The 13,795-nt window shown below is 36.3% G+C and overlaps 2 protein-coding genes across 7 annotated transcripts; both read left to right on the top strand.

Moving 5' to 3' along the window:
- The first annotated feature begins 930 nt into the window (after positions 1–930).
- On the top strand, positions 931–5,605 carry LOC124408967 (dymeclin). 6 transcript variants are annotated; one of them, XM_046886324.1, is made up of 13 exons: positions 931–1,009; positions 1,440–1,589; positions 1,689–1,994; positions 2,123–2,326; positions 2,442–2,686; positions 2,846–3,061; positions 3,131–3,312; positions 3,426–3,551; positions 3,629–3,742; positions 3,854–4,066; positions 4,162–4,344; positions 4,449–4,565; positions 4,642–5,605. In XM_046886324.1, the coding sequence occupies exons 3-13, from the start codon at positions 1,708–1,710 to the stop codon at positions 4,810–4,812; spliced, it is 2,058 nt and encodes a 685-aa protein (XP_046742280.1). In that variant the 5' UTR covers positions 931–1,009; positions 1,440–1,589; positions 1,689–1,707; the 3' UTR covers positions 4,813–5,605. The 6 variants fall into 6 exon arrangements, with proteins under 6 accessions (XP_046742280.1, XP_046742278.1, XP_046742275.1 ...); XM_046886322.1 differs by having other exon boundaries at positions 2,822–3,061; XM_046886319.1 differs by having other exon boundaries at positions 2,822–3,061; positions 3,128–3,312.
- Positions 5,606–7,357: 1,752 nt separating this feature from the next.
- Positions 7,358–13,696, top strand: LOC124410012 (Hermansky-Pudlak syndrome 3 protein homolog). The gene is made up of 3 exons (XM_046888099.1): positions 7,358–11,047; positions 11,203–11,320; positions 11,638–13,696. Exons 1-3 carry the CDS (start codon positions 7,808–7,810, stop codon positions 11,820–11,822), a joined length of 3,543 nt encoding a protein of 1,180 aa, XP_046744055.1. The 5' UTR covers positions 7,358–7,807; the 3' UTR covers positions 11,823–13,696.
- The last annotated feature ends 99 nt before the right edge of the window (positions 13,697–13,795 follow it).

Genomic DNA, 13,795 nt, shown 5'->3' with positions numbered 1-13,795 from the left:
GAAAACTTGATGTACGAATTTGGTGTTTGAATCGAATTTTGGGATTATGGGTTTGAAGAAATCATTGATGTGCCAATGCATTAACTGCGACAAGAAAAAAATTATAGTTTTATTCGTACAACAATGGCACTTTGATTATAGTTTATTAAACTGTACACTAGACTTAGTACCTTACTTTACTTATCTTGAAACTAACTAAGCACTTAGAATAATTATATTATTAGTACTTATATATTTGAGAATTTAAGCAAAACTTAATATCGACGATAATTAAGTATAGACATGAATAATGAATTACCGGTTAATGCTTATATTACGTAATACTTATGATTGAAAATAATGTATTTCATGTATCGCTGGTAATCTATGTAATATCAAATACATGTGAGAACCTGATTCCAAAGGGAATGTAAACAGTAACCTAATTACAATTTCTAATATCACTTGTGAAAATTGACGCTCGAATCATTTAGTTTGTCACTTTCTAAGTATTCTCCAAACGCACCATTTCAGACCCATGCTAAAATTTGATTACGGATGCGATTGTTAATATTATTTCAACACAGCACGCTTCGGCATCTTAAGCACTACGTGGGCACTGCAGTCTGCACCCTTACCGCATTGCTTGGTGCAGCTCTGATATAATCACGTGACTATTTTGAATCGACTAATCACATTTTCTGAGAGAGAGAAGGATTCTCCTACTACTATATCTATCCTTTCTACATTCACCCCTTATTGCACAGGATAGGACTGGTTCCCTCTGTGTACTATATGCTCTAGGCTTAAACCTACAATATGTGGAGTGGTTCGACGACTTGCGACGTCTGCAACTGCGATTTCTATCGATTTCTCTCGACTTGCTTTTTACTGCAGTATATCTCGAATATCGATCGGATCTGACGGCACTGTTGTGAGTTGTCAGGTTTTTTTCCAACTGCTGCTCTTGCTACCTGCTGTGTGTCATGCCCTGCGTATTATAAATGTTCCTCTTGATCGATGTTATTTTGTAAGTGGTTTATAGACACGGTTAGAATGAATGCCTTGATACGAGACAGCATATGAAAGACCCATATTCGGCTTACTGTTCGTGAATTGGAATTAACATTCGGTATTTCAAAATAGTTACGTGTATAAGTCAAGTCCGTATAGGTTATTTATTTTTAACCTACAGATTTTCCTCATTCTCTCCCACAATGCGTTCAGTTCGTTATCTCCTACATTCAGACGAAATTTATGAACAATTTGTTCCCTAAAAAATGATCGATCACTTTGATTTATCGGCACACGTTTGCTACACTGTTTGTTGGGGAATTTCACTACGATTCATACAGTTTTGAGAGTTGCTTTATTTCCAATTTACACATCACTTGCATGCTTTGAATGTGAAGATTACTTACGCACGTCAGCCTTCTTACTTATCACGTGGTTTCTTGCAGCGTAGACAACTTTTAAATAAACTGTTGGCCATTGAAATATTTTGCAAAAACTTCTAGAAACATATTGAGCCTCCAAATAGTGGCATAAGCTTGAGCAGCATTGCCATGCACACGAGACTCACAATTTGCAGAGATAATTGCCTTCAAAAGGTCACTGTAAGTTAAGTGATGATGACGCATCGCAGTTTTCTTACTTATTCGCTGACACATCTACCTGTTGAATATCATTACAGTTTCATACTATTTTAGGTGAGCTACGAGTGAAACGATGGGTACGACACCGAGTCGATACGAAGACCTCTCCAAAAACAAATTCCTTATTAAATTTTCTGGAAAAGAATCCATTTCCCCAAGTGATCAATTCTGGAATAGGTTTTTATCATACAACATCCGTCCCCCAGTGACTAGAAATGATCAAATTGAACTCGATTCAAGATTGGACACAACGTGTCAGCAGTTACTTGCCAATAACCCGAACACAGGAAACTTTGGCACTCTCATACAAGTATTTTTACAACGAACTACGGAGTTGCTTGCTGCCCCTCAAGACCAAAAGTGAGACTGGCAAATAAAAAGCCGTTATATTTTCAAAGAGTTCATATCAAAATTCACTAAAAAATTGCTGTTTGATTTTTTGCAATTATATCTTATTTCATACCTGCAATCATTCTTATTTAAAGCAGCATAATGTTTGCTTGGCAAACGTACAATGCACTCTTTGCGATACGATGTGTATTAAAATATTTATTGGAAACTGTTGGAGAGGAAGAAATGATTCAGCATGTCGAATCTATGCCACAGCGGACTAATGCACCTGAGAGCTCTGTTTCTAGGCTTGAATCATTCTTCGAGGCCTTGGTAGAAATTGTCATCGATGTGCCCTTATCGTGAGTAGTTTCCACTGGATTTTGTGGTGTAATTCTTTATACTCTACGATTACCATACACAAATAGGAATATTCTGTACATTTGAAGTTGATTTCTTGTATATTTTCTTTCTCAGGGAATTCACGTACGTCGTACACCTAGAAGCAGTAAACTGCTTGCTAGTATTACTATCTGTTCAGTTATTTTCCCAAACCCCAGCTGAGTACAGTAGTGTATACAAAATAGCTATGCACGAAGATCAAAGCGCGCATGCTTCAATAATGGTCTACACTCTTTTGCATAATTTTGTTCGACAAGAACATGCACCTCCAGGTTTACTAACACAGGAAAATGGAGGAGGATTAGTCCTAAGTATTGCAGGTAAATTACAAAATGCCAAGTTCGATTACAGAGGAGGAATTTTATCACTTTATTATAAAATTGGGGAAAGGCTAACACTATTATCTATGCAACTATGTTATACAACACTAATCTGAAACAAGTATTGACCATCAGGTGTAGTAAGAAAACACATTTTAGCTGGCTTATGGAATGTCATCACAATGGGTATGGCCAAAAATTCAAAAAACGTACAAGTTTCGAATGGTGGTATGGCAGAGGATGAGGAACGACAACGTGATACAGAAACTCCACTTGCTAGTCAATCGCTTTTGTTACTCTTGGTTCTTACGAACCACTGTACAGCCATTCATAATCCATACAGAGATGCGTTGTACAGTTTCACAGACTCTCAAGGTATTTCATTTGGATAAATCATCAAAGAAATTCCACTATCAATTTATCAAATCAATATTTTTTTAGTAGATGACTGTACTGTGACACCGGTGAAGTCAGCAATGACCTTTAAATTTAATCTAGATGAGTTGTATACTACTATTTGCAAAATTCCGAATACGGATGAAACAACATTGCTGCTTTACATGTTGTTGCATAGAAACCCAGCAGTCAAAGCATACATTATGAAAAGGACAGACATACAGTTACTAGTGAGTATAAATCAAGTTTTCAACTTCATTGTTAATACCATATTATTATTATCGTATTGTTAGTCTTTTCCTTTTCTTCGGCAAAATCTGATGTGTGATAAATGTTTTTCTAGGTGATACCTATACTACAAATACTGTATCACGCCCCTGATAATACATCTCATCACATATACATGTCCTTAATAATTTTACTAATACTCAGTGAAGATGATACATTTAACAAAAACGTACATGAAATTGTGAGTATACTTAAATAATGGATGCATTTTACTTTGCGATTCTGTCCTCGACTTTAATACTTGGCTTATGCAATTAGATGTTGAGAGGTGTGACCTGGTATACGGAGCGATCTATCAGTGAAATTTCACTAGGAGGATTGTTGGTTCTAGTAGTCATTCGAACCATACAATACAATATGCTGAAAATGAGAGTGAGTTATTAATTTCAAATAGATAAGACAATCATTCCTACCTTGATCAGTTCTTGCAATTAGTAATTACCAATGCTTGTAAGAAACTCAAGGAATTTAAACACTCATTAGGACAAATATCTCCATACTAATTGTTTGGCGGCTTTGGCGAACATGTCAGCTCAGTTCAGGTCCTTGCATCCATATGTTAGTCAGAGGTTGTTGAGCTTGTTCGAAACACTGGCAAAAAAGTATGCAAGACTGGAATCAAATATACATATGCAATCGGGAAATACCGATAGCGCTGTTGTGAATGTCAATGGAAATGTAGTCAGTTCAGACATGGCAAGTAACACGTCAACAAGAAATATTACAATTCACTTCTGTGCCATATATTAATCTCGGAAAATATAATCAGTCGTATGGTAATGATTTTTCAGATTCAAGACTTGACAGTTCTTGAAGAAGTACTGAGAATGGTGTTAGAGATTATAAACAGTTGTTTAACATACCAGCTTTCTCACAATCCTAATCTCGTCTACACTCTTCTTTACAAAAAGGATGTATTTCAACCTTTCCGAATGCATTCGGCCTTCCAAGATATCGTTCAAAATATAGACTCTGTAAGTTTTGCCAAATATTATTCTTATATAAAGTTTATGAATCTATTTTCTCATTTTCAACTTGGTAATTAAGTAATCAATTTTGTCTTTCATTTCTGTTGTAGGTGATCAACTTTTTCTCTTACAAATTAGAGCAGAGAGATCAGTCGCACATTGGTGTCAGTCAGGTGTTAGCAACCATAGAACAAGGGGCTACTCAATGGCCAAAAGACCGAATGAGGGTAAATTTGAGAGACGATCTACATTGCTCCAAATTATAATGTGGTATGATTATTTTTCGACCGTTCTTTATTCTAGAAATTTCCGGAATTGAAGTTTAAGTACGTGGAAGAGGAACAGCCAGAAGAATTTTTCATTCCATACGTGTGGAGCGTCGTTTGCCAAGGAGCGTTATTGCATTGGACTGCCGAAAGTATTAAATTATTTTCATCCAACAGCAGCGAACAGACGACAATCGTAGTTTGCTGATCCTTACAGATGGTTATTTTATGTGCTACTGCTGTTGTGAGAGATCATGAGCGCTAAGAGTACAATACGGAAATGTGTATTGGATACCAATTACGTCGGAATACTACAAAGACATATACTTTCTAGGGTCAGTAGCTAGTAATATGTATACTTGAAAACTTATCCGCTTGAAGGTTTTATATTTGAACATTGAAGACGATCAAGTGCTTGTATTGAAATATATCTATCGATATTGACAAGTATATTCGTAGGAATAATTTTATTGAGATGTGTCTAGAAATCGTTTTAAAACCACTATAATATCTCTCGGAATCCAGCACTTTTTTGTTACATATTTCATATTAATATCTGTTCTATTTTTTCAAAGCCTTCATTTTCTAATTTACTATTTCCCATTACACTTTACTTTATCTCGGATGAAGGCATTCGTCACAGTTCGGACTTATACTTTGAACAAAGTGCAAATTTATCAAGTAGGGCTGACCAATGACTCACATGACATTTGACCTATCATCTTAATTTGTACTAGCGTGGCCATATTCTGAGGTGTTAAAATGTAAATTAGAGTCATACGAAATCTGTTCCAGGACAAAACAAACATCCGATGTAAAATTAAATTCTTTGTTGAAGTACAGCGATAAGTGAATATGAAACACATCATTATGTGATAAGTGAAAAGGTAGATGGTGATCAAGGATGTGATTTTTCTCTATTCCTAGAGATACTACCTACTGGAATTGTTATTTTCTGTCTTCGACTTCTTTAATTTTGATTAGTATCACATAATTGAATCGGAACATTCGATGGTAACACAAAGGTCAATTCGAGTTTAGAAATTTTGTGTATTTCTTTGACTAGTGGGTATTTTTTTAACTGTAAATCCTGTAATTAATTATCGTAAGTAAAACCTGACAGTAAATGAATATCATTTGTCACGTCAGGATAACAATGTAATGGCACATTGGAGTAAATATCTATAAATTATAGAAAAGCCATTGCACGTGATTTCTCAACTGCGCCATACCCAATTGGTTACACGTAATTATAATGTGCATTTTTTACTTTTTAGCATCTAAAATGGCACACAAATTTCATAGGGTTTTTTCACAGTGGTATTTGGAAATCCCTACATTGATCCCGATATCTTCCCGAATCATTCATACCCAATCATCCTGCGGCAATCAGTGATAAATTTACACATTGTCCACCCTGGAAAATGTGTGTATAATAAAAAAGGTTGGTATAAATACCAGCTAAGATGGCAACTCTAATCTTTCAAAATATTTAAAAAACAGAGTCATATAATTCATGAATGGAAACACCAACCAGCAAATGAATTAAATGAAATAAATGTCATAATGGTAGATTGTCGTTCATTCAAAATGTACAATGTTAAGTGAACATTTGAGTGGTCCTCGCCGCATCTTTTGCGAAAGTATGGATAAGAATAAACAAGATGATATTCCATTACTTAAATATCCGAGCAGTTCTTGGCATAAAATTTTAATCAATTAGAGATGATCAAAGATATTGCGGCAGTTGAATATAAATTATGTATTTAGTGGAATATTTGGGTCCGTTTTGTCCAATTTATTTCTATGAAATTAGCGCTCAGTTGCCAAAACGTTTGTTCCACAATTCAACATATGTCGCATTTCAGCATTGGCATACACGACCGTTACATCTACCTTCGGCCCTCTCCATGCTGAGACAGTTAGCAACAGAAGCTGAATTACCCCCGTAATACCCGGAACTTAAAAGATTGCAGGTCAAATATCCTTGCCCATCCGTCCGCTCCTAAACTTCATAATCTGTGGATCATTGAAGGAAACATTTTACAATATTCAAATTGTATGTGCAGTTCGAAAAAGGTTTGTGTACAAATCGAAAGCTTTTATCTGTTTTCGAATAATCTTCTACATCGCACATACCCGTAGAGTATATTTGAAAAGTAAACCTTCCCATTAATTGTTCTATATGCCATTCTGTAAGCTATCAAAACCAGAATCATTGTAAGTTAACAGAGATTTACATTTGTTTCAAAATATGACCAGATTATGATTCAGCTACGCCAAAAACATACAATTTATGTATTATTTATAAGCTTACACGAGTAATTTTCTCGTAATTTAATAACCACTCGTAGGTTTTGGTGATATATTGGTATACTGTCGGAAATAGCAAAAAAAAAAAACTAAATTTCAGTTAAAGCCAGAAATACCGCTGTATTGTCCTCGCATTCGTTCAATTCTATAAACAGGCTGTGTCCCGTTTGTTTAATTCAAAAGCCGAAAATGCATCTAACGAGGGTTATTATTTCTATGCATAAAAGTTGTTACGGCTTATATTTGCTCTTTATTTATATTAACTCATAAAAAACTACATATATTCTTCAGTCAACGCTACAAGTAACCGTGCGGGATGTTCAAATTCATTCCCGCCAGTAGAATGCGGTTTATTCGGGCTCTAACGATAACGTCGCATGCGATAGTTTTGCTTTATCATTAGTTGATGTCCAATTCTAGAGTTTCCCGTTCGCCTCAGTCCATGTTTAGAATCATCCGTCACTTGACAGCTCGATGATAACAGCATGGGAAATTATTTTGATTCTGATCTCCCTGTTTGTATCTTTAAAACTGCATTCCTTACGGCATGTGTTCAGTTCAGCGTGATGAACTGCAATCTCCTCTTTGTGGAGAATAACTGGTAACCTAACCTTGTGAAGTTAGAAAAAAAGAAATCCGAAAAAGGACTACACGGATGTCAGTTCAGCTGATGTTTGAGCCCTTCCCAATTCTGTACGTCATGCAAGCCGTGCTCACGAGTAATTAATAATACACCTGACGCACCACAACGAAAAAAGAGCTCAGTCACACCCAAAGGCCAGTTTTTAATCCATCCACTCAATCTTCTCTGTATAAAAACAGTACGCTTAGTGTAATTCAAAATCAACTAAAGTCTTTTCCCAGGAACAATTAACACATACGAACTAAAAATGGTGCGTGTGATTCCAGTGCATAATTTTTTGGGCCAGAATGTGGCCACAATAGAAGAGCCCACTGCGTCGTGTGTAGCATGTAATCTTCACGGAGAATTGTTGTTGTTGGCTTTACCGACCCATTCCGTCGAAGTTCACGATCTCAAATCATCTGATTTGAAACTTCTCACAGTATTTCCAACTGTCGATTTGGTATGTCAAATCCTCCACTGCACAACGGGTGATTACGTCGCAACCCTGGAGTCGAAAGTATCAAGAGATGGTCTTACGACTAGCTACTTTGTAAGAGTTTACGTTAATTGGGCACTGGTAGAAAGTCAGGGACATGCCATGCGAGCAAGAATAGCAGGCAGAGTAACGCCGAGCTTAAACCGTCCTATGAATAGTCTGGAGATGATAGAATTGCCTCTTAACGGTCAGCCAACTGTTATAGCATGCTGTCAGACGACAGGAAACCTACTTGTTGCAATCGGCTCCAGCGCTATTCTGCATGAGTTTAGGATAGAGACTCAGCAAACTTCTAAATTAAAGTTTATAGATTTTGAGGCAAGGCCCTGGTCTCTGGCCTTCAGTTTCTCTCCTACTCGAATGGAGATTACAGAGGATTTTATTTGCATATTGAATTCAACGCATTTCCTTGCCTTTCGCCTAACCAATCCAATGTACGACGACATTGATCAGCTCAGTTCTGTCGCTTCAACCAATTCATCTTCGGTTGACAAAACTTCGATATCTACAAACTTTTCTTCACTGGATAAAACCGAGAAGACATGGAGTTCCGGACAGCAGGATTCATCTCCCCGTTCAATTGAGAATTTAAATTTCAAAGCTATTCATAAAGGGCATGAACAATCTGGGGCTGTTAGCCTCGATCTGAATTCTCTGGTAATTAACGATTCTACATCAAAGTTATCCCCTCACGAAAGCACAAAAGTGAACCTAGACCAGAACTTGAATAATAATAAAATACTCCGCTCTCGACTGGGTTCTAACAAGCTACGATCCAAGATTATTTCCAACCCGTACATAGATTGGGAAAGATTGGTGTGCAATGAACATAATGAATTACAAAGGCTAGCATCATGTGGCATCGTGGAAACAAATTCACTTCCATTTACCATTAATCTACCATCTATAAGCTTGGAGAGAGCAAGTCCCGGGCACACCTTGAATCCGTTTATATTGAATCCAAGCGACATGGATGTTGTCATACAAACAACGTCTCCGGACGACGGTTGGTCAGAAAATTATGCAGTTAGAAATTTACTCCGTATAAAAATATCGAACCAGACCAAAGACTCGAACTATGATGGAGAGTCAGAGATATTTACCTGTCTCGAACTAAAACCTCTGTATCTGAAAAGAGAGTGCAACAGTCTCTGCTTAAAGAAGTCGATACTGAGGTCCGATAAGTTTAAATATCTTCATGGTATTACATGCATCATCTGTACCACTCAAGAGGGATATGTCTACCACTTTGCGGCAACAAACTGTGAGGAATCCAACCCAACTTGCTTGACGACCTATCCATTCACTGCACCCGTTCGTCACATTGCTCTGGAAAACACCGTCCTTCACGCACTCACCGAAGCTGGACTGGAGTCCTACACTCTACGGTTGTCCCATCACATAGCTAGAAGTTTAAACTACATCGATAACTACAAAATTTCATGTCCCAGCGTATCGGAGCCCGTCTGCCTAATTGGCCTGCACCCGTTTTTGGGAATGCAAAACTTATTGTATACCAGTAGTTATCTTGTTCTTCTAGCCAAAGCAGAAAACTCCTGGACTTTGTACTGTTTGAATTTACCAAGCACTGAAAATTTGTACTTTGATTTTTTAAACACTGCTAAACACCACAAAAACTCGAGCCCAATTACGTACAGGCACCTCCTCGGCGAAGCACACACCATTCTGCGATTGTCTAAAGAAGTTAAACGACTCACTGGTACATCCATTACGGATACTTCGAATATTGGTCAAGATGTGCCAGATTCTAGACTAGAGAACTTATACAGCCAGTCGTGCGCCTTGTTGGGGGATTTCTACATCAATTCTGATCTACAAACAGAATGGGAATTGAGTATTCCTTACTACAGAATGTCACAGATCAAAACCGCAGAGATAATTTCCAGGAAATCAGCAGCCAATGCTCCTGGTCTGGTCAGATATCTGAGTGAAAACTTAGCAAACATGAAAAACGGATCTGAAGCAGATGCCCTTTTCCAAACTCACAATGTAGTCGACATATTAAGTTCAGAAAGTGTCGAAGAATTGTCAAGTTTGATACTGAGAAGTTCCATATTGAGAGAATACGCAACTGACAAATTGATTAATGTTTTATTGAAACACGTACCTAGCGACTGCACAAGATTGGCAACTGTGCTGTTGTACCTGCAGTCAGAGAAACAAGAAGAAGCCAAGGAAGTATTAAGACCAATATCAGAGGTTTTTATTGAGAAGATAGTTCTCGAGCATTGGCAGCTTATGTTCGATTCAACTGCTTTGAAAAAACGCAGCCGAGCTCTGCCGACCTTCTCGGAGTTTTCCGGTATTTTGATGCAACTGAAAACGCGGATATTCGCTGAGGTTCTGACTCAGCTTATCAATGATGGTATTCTAACGTTGCAACAAGTTTTGCAAGTCTTTTTAGAGTATTTACCATCCAGAGTTGGGAGAGATGGTCATGATGCGGCAGCGGCATTGCAGTTCTTCATAGAAACATACCTTCAATGTTTTTACAGTGATAAATCACTGGATCGGTCTTGCTGTTCGCTAACGGAAACTGCGAACGATTTCGCAATTGCAAAAGCTTTCCGAATCCTGGTGAGATCATATCTAGGCAATCTGACACAGTCAAAAGTATACAAAACAGTAGAAAACATTAAAGATTGTCATCAAAATGAAGAGGAAGTGTACCTTTTCGCCAATCATCGGCCTTTGTATCTTAATAAATTACCCCCCTACTCCACAGAGTATAAAAGAGCACAGCATCATGAAGAAATAAACAATACGCATGATGTAACCAAATCAATTCGTAGCGAAGTACCAAAACTGCAAGCCTTGTTGGCCAGCGGATACCTACCTTCTGAATGCATACGAGAAGTAAAACAATTTTTGGAGACTCAAGAAATCGAGGGTTTTCTTGCATTGAAATCACTATGCATAACGGACAGTGAGATAGTTACACGGATGCTTATGGTAGAATATCCACAGGCTGTATTACAGTATGCAAAGGTTAGCTCAAATTATGAAAACCATTCAAAAATGATATCACTTCTCAAACTCTATTTCATTTCGTCTGTTCTAGAGGCGAAAGCAATTGAAAATAATAATCTAATACTCTGATGTGATGAACTTTTATTTTCAATCTCATTACTTTCAATCCACAGGACAAATATACCAAGGAAACTGAGTGGAAATGTTTGATTCAATTGCTGCAAAATGAAATCTCAATGTTGGACGAGGGCCAGGAATCTCTACGGTGCTTCTTTGATCAAATCATGAAAGGTAAAATATCTCGTAGCATACATAAATCAAGAAAATTGAATCAGTATCAGATACCTATCCTCTTGTAATCTTGCTATTATTATTTTTAGACTATTGGGGTGGGTAGGATCTTTCAGGGTATATGATTAATAAATCCTGGAGTGAGTTTGTTATGTGCTATTTATTTCCGTCTATGTTGACACACTGCGGAGGCTGTTCGCACAGTACTTTGAGGGCTCGGGATCCTCGTACTATACTGTACTTACTTATGCTACACGTACATCTACCACACATCCTATACTGACTTCATGTCGATCATCCATTTGTTATTTCTGCAGACACAGTCACGTATTTGGCACAAACGTTACCTTTGGATGAATTCTGCCGAGTTCTACCAAACGAGGATGAAGCAGCATACAAACGATACAAATATGCTTGTTGGCGAACAGATGGTGCCGACCTTGTGAAATCGATGATTGTTACAACAGGCCATCAATTATTAGCTAAATTAGCTACATTATAAAACTGTAAGTAGCAAATTCCGAATTTTACTCTGCTTGCACATTGTCTGAAGTTTTAAAAAAGAATTCTGTCCTCGTTGGAAATTCATTTGCACAGTGCAGAGTATGTGCATTAGGTTGTTATTAGGATACAAATTTAGTATACTGAATTTTGTTTTTCTTCCGAGCTATCGTACTTCTGTACGTCGAAACACAAATTGATCATAGCTCACATACCTTGTATAACTTCTGAGTATAAAAAACATGTTGCTTATATCGGGGAAATAAAACCCGAAAAACACTGATAGTTAAGAACGACATAAAATGACTATGTAATTTATCGTTTAAAATTTGATATTGGTTTAGTTTTATCAGCTAATTGCTCGAATTTCTAAAGTCTTTAACTTTGTTTTTTTTTACACACTAGTCATTTGTAGTCATAGAGATTATATAATATACAACATGTGGGATGCCAGGTGATTCAGGAAAATGTACCTGGGACATTACTTGTTTGATTGTGTAATTATATTAGATACACGGTTTATGCCAAAGTACTTGTAACAATGTACGATAGAATATCTCGAGTTGTTACGAAGTTGTCACTCATGATTAAATTCATTACAGTTGGATCTGTATTGTTTAAACGTAATACACATTATGCTTTATTTTCAATAATCGATTTTGTAAATTCTGTCATTGTTGCTCATATCGTCATATTTTATTTCTATTCTTATACAAGGCTGATAATTTAAATGCGTGAAAATTGTAAAGTTCGCAAAGGAGATCTGCCTGTAATGGACTAAATTCAACTTCTTTGCTGAGTTCAGGTACTGTTTGGAACCAACTATCAGATACCTACTAGTAATCAATGAATAATTAATGTTAACGAAATTTTAAACGAAAAGATTATAGTTATATTATACATATGCATTATTATATTAAATATAATGGACTGTTGAGTGTTTTTACATATTATAAATAGAGATTAAATTTTAAAACAGTTTAAAAATTTCTAAGGCGTTTTGTTATTCTTCAACAGTATCTTAGGCAATGATTCACAGAATAATAAACTTAAGTATACTTGAGAAATTGTAATAGGCAAAGTTTAAGTTCTCGGTTTAAACAGTGGTTCTGTTTTTGCTACAAAGTATAGTATTCATTTTGCCAATTTGACTTAACAATTACGTATCTCAAATTTTTTGTTTTACTTGATGGTCATATAAATTAGATATTGCAATATAACTGAACTGATATTACCCAACGCTTTAGAAAGTAAACTGCAGTGTTGATGTGCCTTTAGGATCTGTCTCTCTTTGTTAAACTATTCATATAAATTATATTTCAAATTTCGTATTGTATACATCGATGAATAAGTATGACGTAATAAATGAACGAAATTAAAAAGTATCGCTGTGTCTGTAAACGAATGTTAAATTATACTCATTAATGTTACATTAACTGTGCATTGATGCACGTATGTTGACATACTTACCTGATTTGTATAGTATCAGTTCGATGATCAATCACGTAATAAATTTATTAGAATCTCATTTGGAAATGATAAGCAATCATTTCCATCGGATCGGATATCGTAATCTGCCTCGACAGTATATTTAATATTCCGAGCGGCAGCATAGTTTTTGACTTGAAACTACACAAACGTTAATATATATCACATTTATTTAAATTCATGTTACAATAATTAATTTTTTTAATACACCATTTTCGTGTCATTTTCAACTATGTAACAACTAGTGCTACTTTCGCGTTTCAATATTATAAATAGATTTGAATTACGTGTAGTAAAGGCACCATTCTTGCTATTGACGCAGTATATCTTTAAACTGCTGTTACTAGAAAATCGAGTAAGACTTCAGTAGGAAGGAGGTCAAACCGGGTTTATGTTCAAATATGTGCCCGGAGATGTTATAAATTATAAGTTATAAGTAAATGATGAATAACAGGTGTAGTGTGCACTGGAAAGACGAATTTTAAT

This window comes from Diprion similis, chromosome 8 (genome assembly GCF_021155765.1).
Source record: "Diprion similis isolate iyDipSimi1 chromosome 8, iyDipSimi1.1, whole genome shotgun sequence".
Lineage (NCBI taxonomy): Eukaryota > Metazoa > Arthropoda > Insecta > Hymenoptera > Diprionidae > Diprion > Diprion similis.
Note: the sequence above shows the minus strand (reverse complement) of the source record. Positions and strands in the feature narration are given on the sequence as shown.